Consider the following 11282-nt stretch of genomic DNA (forward strand, 5'->3'; position numbering starts at 1 on the left):
CACTTTCTGTATTTCTATCACTCATTTGGTACTTGGCATGGACTTCCTTGTATGGCAGTACTTAGCTTCTTGCCAATATCCTATTTCCCCAAATAGATTTTAATTCTGTATATGTTTGTACAGTTAGTATGTGCACATCCTTCAGAATTCAAAAACTACCAAAGATATTTACAAACAGCAAAAATAAGTCTATACAGTGAAAATGTCTCCTTCATTGGTTCCCCTCTTGGCAGCCACCACTGTTGCCTTTTTTGTTAGTGTTTCCTTCCAGATACATCTACATTCGCATCTACATTCCCGTATATACTAACGTGTGTATGTACATTTAGATACATGTTGTTCTATACCTGTTTTTTCGCTTAGTAAATCTAGAAGATGGTCCATATCAGTTCATGTAAATGTACCCCATTCTTTCTGGTGACAGAATAGTATTCCATTGTATTCCATTGCATCACTTATTTAACCAGTCTGCTATTAATGAGTATTTAGGTTGATTCCAGTTCTTTGCTATTGAAAAGAATGCTGCAACCCTTGTACATACTTCTTTGCACATATGTACAACCATAAATTATTAGAATTGGAATTGCTGGTCAAAGGCTATGTACCTTTAATTTTGATATACCTCATATTGCTCTCTTTAGAATTTATACCAAATTTCCTTCCCTCTACGAGTGTATGAGAATGCCTGTGCCCACAGCCTTGCCCCTACGATGTTAAACTTTTTGATCTTCGTCAATCATCTGATAAGTGAAACAGTATTTTGTCGCAGTTTTCCTTTATAATTCTCTTGTTAGGAGATTATACATCTTTTCATATATTTAAAAGCCAGTATTTTCTGAGGTGTCTTGTCTGTGTCCTTTGCCCATTTAAAAAATGGCATTCTTTTGTCTTATTAATTTGTTGGAATTCTTTGTGAACAAAGAAAATTAACCATTTGTTAGATGCAGTTAATTTCCCCCAGCTGTCTATGTCCCAATTAGATTTTCGTCTCCTTGAGTACAGGGACTGAACTTAAACCTCTTTGTTCCTATTCTTAATATAATATCACATACTCATACATGTAGGTGCTAGACAAATGTCTGTGGAGATAAAAGAAGTAAGAAGATAGAGATTTAGAAGATTTTCAAGTGACCTAACCTAACCTATTCCTTCCTCTTATACCAAGATCAGTCAGGACTCCTGTTGTAAAAAGCAGAAACTAAGTGGCACATTACACACACACACACACACACACACACACACAGAATCAATACGAGGGCTGCCAAATAAGGCTCCGCAAACAGGTAGGCACCAAGGTAAGCTGGGCAGCCAGCACCATAGTCAAGGTCAGGGCACATGATAGCATGCTTAAAAGACCCCTGACCCCTCTACGCACTGCAGGGAGGCCCCCTCCCACCTAGGCACCGAGGCTAACATTTCCTCCTGTAGACACTAGAGGCCGCCGCTGGCTCTGCCGCCATCACCACCCTTGCAGAAATTAATTCTCAACTGCCCCAGCTTCTCTGTAACTTGCTCCAGATTCAAAGTCCCAGTGGGAGCTTCTGATTGGCAGAGATTATGTCTTTTACCTGCACCCTTGGAGCCGAGAAGTCTGGGAGAGCAAGAGGCCGAGCTTCGTGGCAGGCCACCCGTCAAGGTCTACGCAATGGGAATTCCCCAAATGTGGACAGGAGGCTCCAACTGTGAGCAGCCAGGAAAACTGGACAAATGCACACCACCCTCTTTTCTCATATCTGGCTCAAGCCCTTCTCTTTGGTGAAGCATTTCTGGGTCACCCAGTCTAAAAACACTCTTCTGGACTCACTTAACCATTACCGCTTGGGCCAATCATGATGCCAGAGAGGATCTGTGCTAAGACCTACTATGAAATACGCCTCATCTGACTTTCAAACACCGCTGGTGTTACCTGTAGGGAGGACAAACTGAGTCCTCAGAGGTCTCCCCAAGTCACACAGTAGAGCCAGCTTGCTCTACTGTTTCCAAAGCCTGGAGGTTTCCCAGTGGGCTGTATTAATGGACTGGTATCTTATCCAGTTGGAGCTCTGGGGAGGTAGGGTTGGGCCACATTCTTCTTTTTACAACGTGGCAGCATCTAGTATGTAGAAGATGCTCAATCAATACTTGGTGGATTGGCCTGGATGATATCAAACAGGAGCCTATTCTGGAGGGTTCGCTAACTCTCCCATGAGGCCTGAGCCCAGGAATCATTTTGAGGTGGAAGAATTCTATTCAGGATCACTTTGGGAAGAAAAACCTTGAATCCAGGGATTTCCTTTACTCTTTGCCTTCCTTTTACTCTTTAACCCCATCTCCTCAAATGTGTCAAAACAGTCAACAAGGGGTTTGCATTTGTTCATTATTTGATCATCAGTGATTATTTTTTAACCCCACCATTGCCCTAATACTCCAGTAGGAAAAAAAGACGCAATCTCTGCCCTGTGGAATTTATATTCTAGTGGAGGAGGTGAACGTCAGTTAAATAATCAAACAAATAAATGCTAATTTGTAGGATGCTATGAGATGCTATCAGAGGCAGATCTGACCTATTCAGTTAAGTAGGTGCAGCCTCTTTTGAGGACCTGGGGTTAGAGCTGGGATCTGGAGGAGGAGGAGGAGGAGGTGGATTTAAGCCCAGAGGAGGATCTAAGTTCTTGAGGTGGCGATTTCCTCAGGGGTGAGTAACCATCAATCATCGAGCCTGTTTATAGAAAAGCGACAGAGGGACCTGGAGCCGGGTGGCTTGTTTGTTTGCGAGTGTGTCATGCCTGGATGGAGCCGGCCGTTGTCTCCCAAGTCCCAGCTGGGAATGATGTCGTCCCGGTGCAGGCCCAATATAGCCGGCTCCGCCCCCATCTCCCGGCAGCCCCTGCAGCAGCATTCCCCCCCTCCACCTCCCTCCCTTCCCCCCCCACCCCGGGTGACTGGCCGAGCCGGCCTCCTCTGGGTTTCTCTAGTAGTTTCCGTGCAGCTGACGCATGCTTGCGCGCACAGCTGGGCCGGGCGCGTCCTACGCAGCAGCCGCGAGCCGGACAGCCGGTGCCAGACGGTTCCCGGCGGGGGGCAGGGGCGGGGCGCCGCAGGAGCCAGGGACTCCGGGCGGAGGAGGTGTGGACAGGTTGCCCGTCAGGCTGGGGGTCCTAGGCTGGGCTGCGGAGTTACGGGTTTGCGCTAGGGCTCCCCGGGCCTGGGCACCGAGATAGTCGGTGGCATCGACCTGCGGGGGCCGATAAGGCTGCCCGAGCAAGCCTAGTCACCGCCGCAAGCAGAGCTCAGTGGGCTCCGCTTCCCCCTAGGAGCGCCACCCGCCACCCCGGGGCGGGGGCTCCAGCCCCAGGGAGGGGGCGCTTGGGTCTTTCTGCCTGACTCGTCCTTCTCTCCTGCACCCCCAAGGAGGCCCGCCAGCCTACTGACGAGTTGCCATGGCATCCTACTACGACATCCTAGACGTGCCGCGAAGTGCGTCCGCTGATGACATCAAGAAGGCGTAAGTGCCTCCGCTGTGCATCACAGAGCTTTTCACCCACCCCACCCCCCACCCCCGTCCCCCATCCCCACTCTCACCTTTATGGGGCCCTTCAGAGGCCGTGTGAGGGAACCAGGTCCTTGACACCTGTAGGGAGGAAGGAGACCCCTGGATGAGTAGGAGAGAGTCCATAGAATGAAGTTCTCATGGGAGCTGCAGTCTGTGTCCTTCTCTAGTAAACCCTCCCTACCCCTCCTCTCCACTGCTATCCCACCCCCAGCCCCTAGGTGTGGGCTTTCTCAGGATGCAGTGCAAAAATGCCCAGGCAATGTGACCAGAAAGGACCAGTGCCCCTGTACTGTCCATGGCCACATATACCCTCCACCTTTGTAACCCCAGCCCCAGAGATCCCCAGGGAGGGTTAGGGCTGGGGCCTTCTCATCCTCACATTATCATTTGCGAATGCAAACAAGTAGCCCTAGTACTGGCTGCAGAGGGGAGATAGGGATTCCATTAAAACATCATAGCAGAGGCAGCTCCAGCAGCTGCCCTGGACTGGGCTCTGAGTGGTGAAAGGACAGTGGTTGGCTAGTGGGAAAATGGGTCATTCTGTTCCCTAGTGGGAAGTACCGCATTTGTCCCGACCCAACCCTCTGAACTCACTTCCTGCAGGTATCGTCGGAAGGCTCTACAGTGGCATCCAGACAAGAACCCGGATAATAAAGAGTTTGCTGAGAGGAAGTTCAAGGAGGTGGCCGAGGCATATGAAGTGCTGTCGGACAGTAAGGGCCAGGGGTCAGGGCAAGGCGTCACCCGTCGCCCCCACTTCATGCCCCATTGCACTCCTTCCCAAAGCCATGCTGCCACCACCCCAGTCTCTCATGCCTTTTCCAACCTGGCATTTAAGTGCCCCCCTCCCACAGGGACTCTGGGACTTTTTCCTCTTTTTGCTTCAAGTGAGCACCTACTGTGTGCAAAGCACCTTTTTATTCTTCCCCTCATCCCCTGTGCTCAGTGTCTGCTCCCCAGGATCTGGTAGTTGCAGCATGGGTCCTGACAAAGAAGGACGCAGGGCAGGTAACCAATGTGTGCCAAGCCTCCTCTGTGCCCGGTGTTGGTGGTTATCATCTTTGTGAGTCTTCACAGTCATCCTGTGAAGCAGGATTTATCACCCCCATTTTACAGGCAAGGAAACTGAGGCTGGGAGAGGTGAAGTAACTGGCTCAAGGTCACACAGACCTGGACCATGAATCCAGGTCTTGTATTCATTCCAAAAATATTTGGTGAATGCTTGTGTTGCTGGGCCCTTGTTTGGTACTGCGGAACAACGGAGTGAAAAATAGGCACTGTCCTTGTCCTGATGGCTTTGTTACGTCTGGTCAGGGAAGATGGACATTAACCGAGTTAATACATAGACAAGAGTATTCCAAAGAAAAGTAGCAGGGGGATGTGATAAGGAATAATGGGCACTGATTTTTGTTACGGTGATCCCAGAAGGTTTCTCTGAGGAGGTGACATTTAGGCTAAGCCCTGATCAATAATAACACATTAATAATTGGCTAACATTTATGGAACACTTACTCTGTTAGGCACTGTGCTAAGCTGTTTATGTAGATTATCTCATTTCATCCTTGCAACAACCCTATGAGATAGGTGCTGTGTCATGTCCATTTTACGGATGAGAAGGAGCCACTGTGTGAAGGGCTGAGCTACTGCTAAAACGTATAGTCTGTGTCTCCTGTGTACCGTGCTGTCCCCCAAGTGTCAATCTCTGGTCAGCCTCTGAGGGTCTTAGCCCAGAATGGGAGGCTGGCATCCCAGAGGGAGGGAGAAATGATCCAGTCTCTCTTTCCAGAGCATAAGCGAGAGGTCTACGACCGCTATGGCCGGGAAGGGCTAACTGGAGCAGGTAGGTGGAGCGGTGGGGCCTAGGGATAGAAGTGGGTCAGGGAGGAGAGAGGAAGGGCAGGTTCTTACAACGGATGCTCTCTTGGGGCTCCTACCCATGTCTTAGGTGGGGTCCCCTAGCTTTGGCAAGATGCACGCCCTAAGCCCCTTCCTCATCCTGCCTCTCCTCCAGGAACTGGCCCATCTCGGGCTGAAGCTGGCAGTGGTGGGCCTGGCTTCACCTTCACCTTCCGCAGCCCTGAGGAGGTCTTCCGGGAGTTCTTTGGGAGTGGAGACCCTTTTTCGGAGCTCTTTGGTGAGTTGACCCAGGAGGCCTCTGACTAGTCGACTTCGCTCTCCACGCCCACCCTCCATTAGCTGGGAGGCCCTCAGGTGGGAGGCTGAGAGGGAAGCAGAATTCCAGAATGAAGATTTTGTGGGGGTGGATCCAGTGTGAGCTGGGACAGAACCTACTCACGTGACCCTGTAGCGACACTTCAGAGACTTGCCTTATTAAACGATAACAACAACACATTGTTAGACCTCAACAATGACAGCCATGAAAGCAAGATTCAAAGCATCACGTGACAATAATAATGCCATTGCAAACAACAGATACCATTTTTTGGAATGATTAATATGAACCCTGTGAGGCAGATAATTTTATCCCCATTTGCAGATGAGAAAACTGAGGCGTATTCAAATAACTTGCTTCGGGTCACAAAGCAGATGGCAGAGCCAGACGTGGAGCAGTGTCTGCCTGACATCACATCATGCTGGTCTTAGACTGAAGGAGCTATCTGTCATCCCTCTTTGCCTTCCCCACTCCTTCCTTTATTCGTTATTGTGGACAGAATTTACTAATGAATTTTTTCATATATTAAAAAGGAATTTAATTTGTAAATAAGTCCAAGCAGAAAAGTAAAAAAATCAGAAATGTACCTTAGCAGCTTATATTTAGACTTAAAAGCAGGATTCGCACATTTTTTGGGGGAAATCTCTTCACCAGGTGATGGTTAATCTGCTTGTTTGTTGTAGATGACCTGGGTCCCTTCTCAGAGCTTCAGAACCGAGGATCCCGACACTCGGGCCCCTTCTTCACCTTCTCTTCCTCCTTCCCTGGGCACTCTGGTAAGTACTGTCCCTTCCCATTTTGCAAGCTCTGAGTTTTGGAACCCCTCATCTCAGTTCGTGGCTTTTCCAAGCCTTCTTTCTGGTGCATCTGGAGCCCTGCCTCCGGGCAGCTCTGCGGACTGAGCCCATAGGTTCCTGGCCCATTGTGACTGCAGCCTGCTGCTTACAGCCTGTCTAACAGCCTCTCTTCCTCCTCCTCTATCCCAATGCCAGATTTCTCCTCCTCATCTTTCTCCTTCAGTCCTGGGGCCGGTGCTTTTCGCTCTGTTTCAATGTCTACCACCTTTGTCCAAGGACGCCGCATCACAACACGCAGGTGAGGACTCCTCTGGGACCATACGGGGTGGAGGGGAGCTGCAGACAACTAGAAAGTCAGCCCGTTGAGGGCAGCGCCCAGATTGTCTTGTTCACTGTGGCATCCCAGAGCCTGGCTGAGTGCCCACAGGACTCAGACATGCCCACTGAATGACCTGTGCTGTCTCCCACAGAATCATGGAGAACGGGCAGGAACGGGTGGAAGTGGAGGAGGATGGGCAGCTGAAGTCAGTCACAATCAATGGTAAGGAGTAGCTCTGCCACCCAGTGCCTGGCAGGAGGCCCCAGCCCCAGGCCCCAAAGCTCCCTCCCCAAACTGCTCCTGTCTAAACTCCCTTGGGGCATGAAGTCAATGGCAGCCACAGGCCAGACTAGCAGGAGCCAAGACGGTGATCATGGGGAGGGGGCTAGGACAGGGAATTGAGAGGGCTGGCTAATCACCGTCATTATTAGTGGGGTGTCGAGTTTGCAGAGCACTTTCCTGTTTTTAAAGCACTTGCACACATACCATACCCCCTTGTATTGTTCAAACAGCCAGGGGGAAAGCACGGCAGTTGGTGTGCACCCTTTTACATTTGAAGTGGCTGCATCTCAGCACAGTTAAATGGCTCTAATCCCGCAGCTGGACAAGGCTCCAAAGCCCTAATCCCCCAGGCCCAAGGCTCTGTCCTGCTTAGTAAGTGGGAAAGCCAGGAATGAAACTCAGGACGCAGGATTCCTAGAGCTGAACTCTTCCCACAATACCTCTCTGTACAGGGTAGTCACCATGGCTACCCTTTCATGTCTGCTGACCCTGGAAACACTATGCTGTCTCATTTAATCATTGGAACAATTTAACAGTGTAAATACTCTCATCATTTCCATTTTATAGATGAAGAAAGGGAGGCTCAGGGAGGTTGAAAAACTTGCCCAAAGAGATACTAGGTTCATGCAAAAGTAATTGCAGTTTAAATGGTTAATTGCAAAAGCTGTAATTACCTTTGCACCAACCTAATAGCTCGTACCTGCTGGAGCTGAGTACCTGCCTGTGCTCATAACCACATACGAGGTGTCAAAATGCATATGTGCCATTTCCAAAGGCGGGACTAGAAGTGGTCAGAGTTGTTGCTGCATGAGGCAGCCTGGCAGGATTTCCCTGGCCTGGGTCAGAGGGCCTCATGGTGGCCATGACTCTTGCAGGTGTCCCAGATGACCTGGCACTAGGCTTGGAGCTGAGCCGTCGCGAGCAGCAACAGTCTGTCACCTCCAGATCCGGGGGCATGCAGATGCGGCAGACCCCTGCATCACGCCCCTCTGACAGCGACCTCTCTGAGGATGATGAAGACCTTCAGCTCGCCATGGCCTACAGCCTGTCAGAGATGGAGGCAGCTGGGAAGAAACCAGCAGGTGGGCGGGAGGCACAGAGACGACGACGACAAGGGCCCCTCAAGGCCCAGTACCAAGATCTGGGCATGCAGGGGACCCATGAGGGTGCAAGGGGTGACACAGCCAAATCTAGCCCAACCCTAGAGGAGAAGGCCTCTCGCTGCCTCATCCTCTGATCACCAGGCCCAACCCACCCCAATTCAGGTTGACTGGGGTCCTGCTCAAGTCAGGAGAGCGGAGAGGTGTGTGGCCCCTTGAACTCCATGCCTCCCCTGCAGGTTCCCCCCAGGTCCCCTGCACTCCAGTGTGGACTCAAGCTTTGCTCTGCTGAGCTGATAGGTCCCTGGTGAAGCCCAGGGCAGGGGCCTCAGGGCAGTGGGAGGGCCTGAGGAGCCAGGATGCACTTCTTATTAGGGGCGTTAGTGGTTTGGGGTGGTCCTTTTGTGCCCAGGTCTTCTGCCACCTATGTTGCTGATGTCAAGGAAGGAGGACTTGGCCTGGGGTTCTCTGAGCCTGAGTTGGCAGCTACACTGGGGAATCTCTGGTTCTCCTTGTCCAGCTGCGGACACCCCCCACCCTGGTTTCTGTGCAGTGTTGAGCTCTGACTGTCTCTGTTGCTTCTCTTCTGGTGCCGTTTCTTCCTCACTCTCTCCTCTCTGCAATTCCCCATGGGCCTCATCGCTTGCTTTCACTGCCGTCTGGCTAGGACTCCCTTCTTCCTTCCCTGAGAAGGCCTCAGTGTGTCGAGGAAGATGCTGTGGCCGGTAGGGCCATAAGGTCTTCCGGGGAGGCTAGCTGGGTGGGGCGGGAGCCTCTCGGCCGTCCAGATTCGGAACCGGAGCCCACTCCTCCTCCCTTCCTCTTGCTGCCTCAGCCTGCCCCAGGCCTCGGGACTAGGCAGAGGTGAGGCTGGCCAACCCTGGAGAGGTGGGCTAGGGCCAGGGTGCCCCAGGAGGGAGGCCTAGGAGGGGACTGTGCCCCGTCCTACTTCACCATGCATCAGGGTGCAGGGAGAGGCCACAGGGCTAGCCCAGGTCTGCATGCTTGGCACCATCCTCCACGGCTTGCTGCTGACCCTCTCTCCTGTCACCCACCCCCGCTCTCTCTCCCCAGATGTGTTCTGAGCTGGATGTCCAGGATCCAGAGTTGCTGCACAGTTCCAACAGGACAGCGCTCTCCCCTGTGCACTGGGAGGGGACCCTCCATTCCTGTCCCTCACCCGTGCAGGGCTAGAGCTGGGCCTGGGTGGTGGGTGGGGGCTGGGTGGGAGGTGTTGGTAGTCTTAGCCTGTAAACTCTTCCCTGGGTTTTTTATGTCGTCTCTCATGGACTACACGTCCCAGAATGCAATGCGCCCTCCTTCCATTTCTGCTTGAGGGAAGCAGTGAGTGGTTATAGAGCTGTGCATCTTGGGACAAGTAGTTCCAACCCAGGTCGGCCTGTTACTCACTGTGAGATGGGGAGTTCTTATCCTTTAGTCTGTCCCTGGCAGGGGTGGTGAGAATGTGGATGAAGGGGCAATGTTCTGAGCTTCATTCCCCTGACACCTCTTGTTAGTGCCGAGGTTAGAGTGTACAGATCAAAGTCCTGTGGCATCTGGGAGAGGCTCTTTTCCTGTGGGCAGTACTGGGGTCTGAGGCCTGGGTGGGATCACTAAGCAGGGTAATGGGCTTAGACCAGCAGAGAGCTTGAATTAAAGGGCATTCCCGTGTGTGTGTGTGTGTGTGTGTGTGTGTGTGTGTGTGTGTCCAGGATTGGCATGTGATGGGTGCTCCAGGCATGTTGCTGCTTGTATGGCTTCTTTGGCCTCTGACCCTGCTGCCCATTCTCTCTCCAGTACACAGCTGAGTTGCCTCTCCTCCTCCCTGCCTGGGGAGCCCAATGGCCAGGAAGGGGAGTGGTGGAGCCAGGTTGTTGCCAGACCCTGTGACATCGTGTCTCAGAGACCTATCAAAGCCAGCTGGGCTGAGCTCAGACCAGAGGGCAACACTGGAATTCAATAAAGCTGAGTTTTGAGAGCTTGGTGTTGTGTTGTGTTGAAGTGTTCTTCCTTTCCAGGGAGGCCTGGATGACCTGTGGGACCAGTGGGTGACACACACCCCTTTATTGCCCAAACATCTAGAGGTTGCAAGCTTTCCCCGTTGACAGCAGATGTCCCCTCTTTGGCCAGGCTGCCCTCCCCAAGAATGCTGTGGAATCCCGAGAATTGCTCACATTCTTCTGCCCTCACCTCCTGGGGTCCCACCAATGGCTTTCCCCAGGCAGCTGTGCTTCCCTACGCAGGGACCCACCACCCAGTACTCTGCAGCACAACTAGGACCAGACTAAGGTATGATTTCACTGAAAGCCTGGAGACCACAGAAAGCAGGGAGCACATGAAAACCTGTAAAGACATGTTCTCGGGGTCTGTAGACTGAGCCTTTCTACAGGGTTACTTAGCCCAGAGCCAGTGGGGAGACTCAGAGGCCCACCTCCCCCCACATGGAATGGGACAAGTCCACCCCACCCAGGGGTCCAGGCCCACAACTCTCTGGACACCTATAGAGATGCCCTTCTGGCCATGGGACAAGCATCTTTCCATTGCCAAGCAGGGCAGTGTGGCTCCCCACCAACTCTCTTAACCCAGGATAAGCACTTAGCTTCATCTTCAATAGCCAAAGGGGCTATAGTTCATTTTTGTCAAAGCAAGGAAGCAGCCTGCCCTGAAAGAATTTCAAGCCGAGAGAGAGACTCTGGTGGAAGTTTGTAAATGACTGTTGTGCTGATTTCTAGCCTTTGAGATGCCATACTGCAGTTGTAGGCACCTCAGCTGAGCCCAGGTGAGGCGTAGAAGGACCGGCGATCTGCTTGCTGGTTCCTTCTCTCCCTGCACAAGGCAGAGGGTACTCGCCCCGTTTTCCATGTGAGGGGACTGAGCCTTCTTGGCAAGGTTAAGTGGCCCTAACTTCCAAGTAGCACCAGGCCCAAGACTCTTTCTGTCTAGTTTCCATGTCCATTACCATTGTCCAAGGATGCCTCATGAAAGGCAAGTGAGGGCTTCTCTGGGACCATACAGGGTAGAGGGTTCTGGGAGCCATGGGATGGCGGGGGGGGGGGGGGGGGGGGAGAAGATACCACTT

General features: G+C 52.0%; 1 protein-coding gene across 5 annotated transcripts; it reads left to right on the forward strand.

Annotated features, from left to right (window-relative positions):
• The first annotated feature begins 2907 nt into the window (after positions 1-2907).
• Positions 2908-10181, forward strand: DNAJB2 (DnaJ heat shock protein family (Hsp40) member B2). 5 transcript variants are annotated; one of them, XM_074313724.1, is made up of 11 exons: positions 2911-3105; positions 3391-3484; positions 4136-4245; positions 5319-5372; positions 5544-5666; positions 6389-6481; positions 6698-6800; positions 6973-7043; positions 7979-8185; positions 9039-9067; positions 9278-10181. In XM_074313724.1, the coding sequence occupies exons 2-10, from the start codon at positions 3420-3422 to the stop codon at positions 9059-9061; spliced, it is 849 nt and encodes a 282-aa protein (XP_074169825.1). In that variant the 5' UTR covers positions 2911-3105; positions 3391-3419; the 3' UTR covers positions 9062-9067; positions 9278-10181. The 5 variants fall into 5 exon arrangements, 3 of the variants coding, with proteins under 3 accessions (XP_074169825.1, XP_074169829.1, XP_019597379.1); XR_012489810.1 differs by having other exon boundaries at positions 2910-3105; positions 7979-9067; XM_074313728.1 differs by lacking the exon at positions 9039-9067 and having other exon boundaries at positions 10001-10181.
• The last annotated feature ends 1101 nt before the right edge of the window (positions 10182-11282 follow it).

The sequence above is a fragment of the Rhinolophus sinicus genome, linkage group LG01, assembly GCF_036562045.2.
Source record: "Rhinolophus sinicus isolate RSC01 linkage group LG01, ASM3656204v1, whole genome shotgun sequence".
NCBI lineage: Eukaryota > Metazoa > Chordata > Mammalia > Chiroptera > Rhinolophidae > Rhinolophus > Rhinolophus sinicus.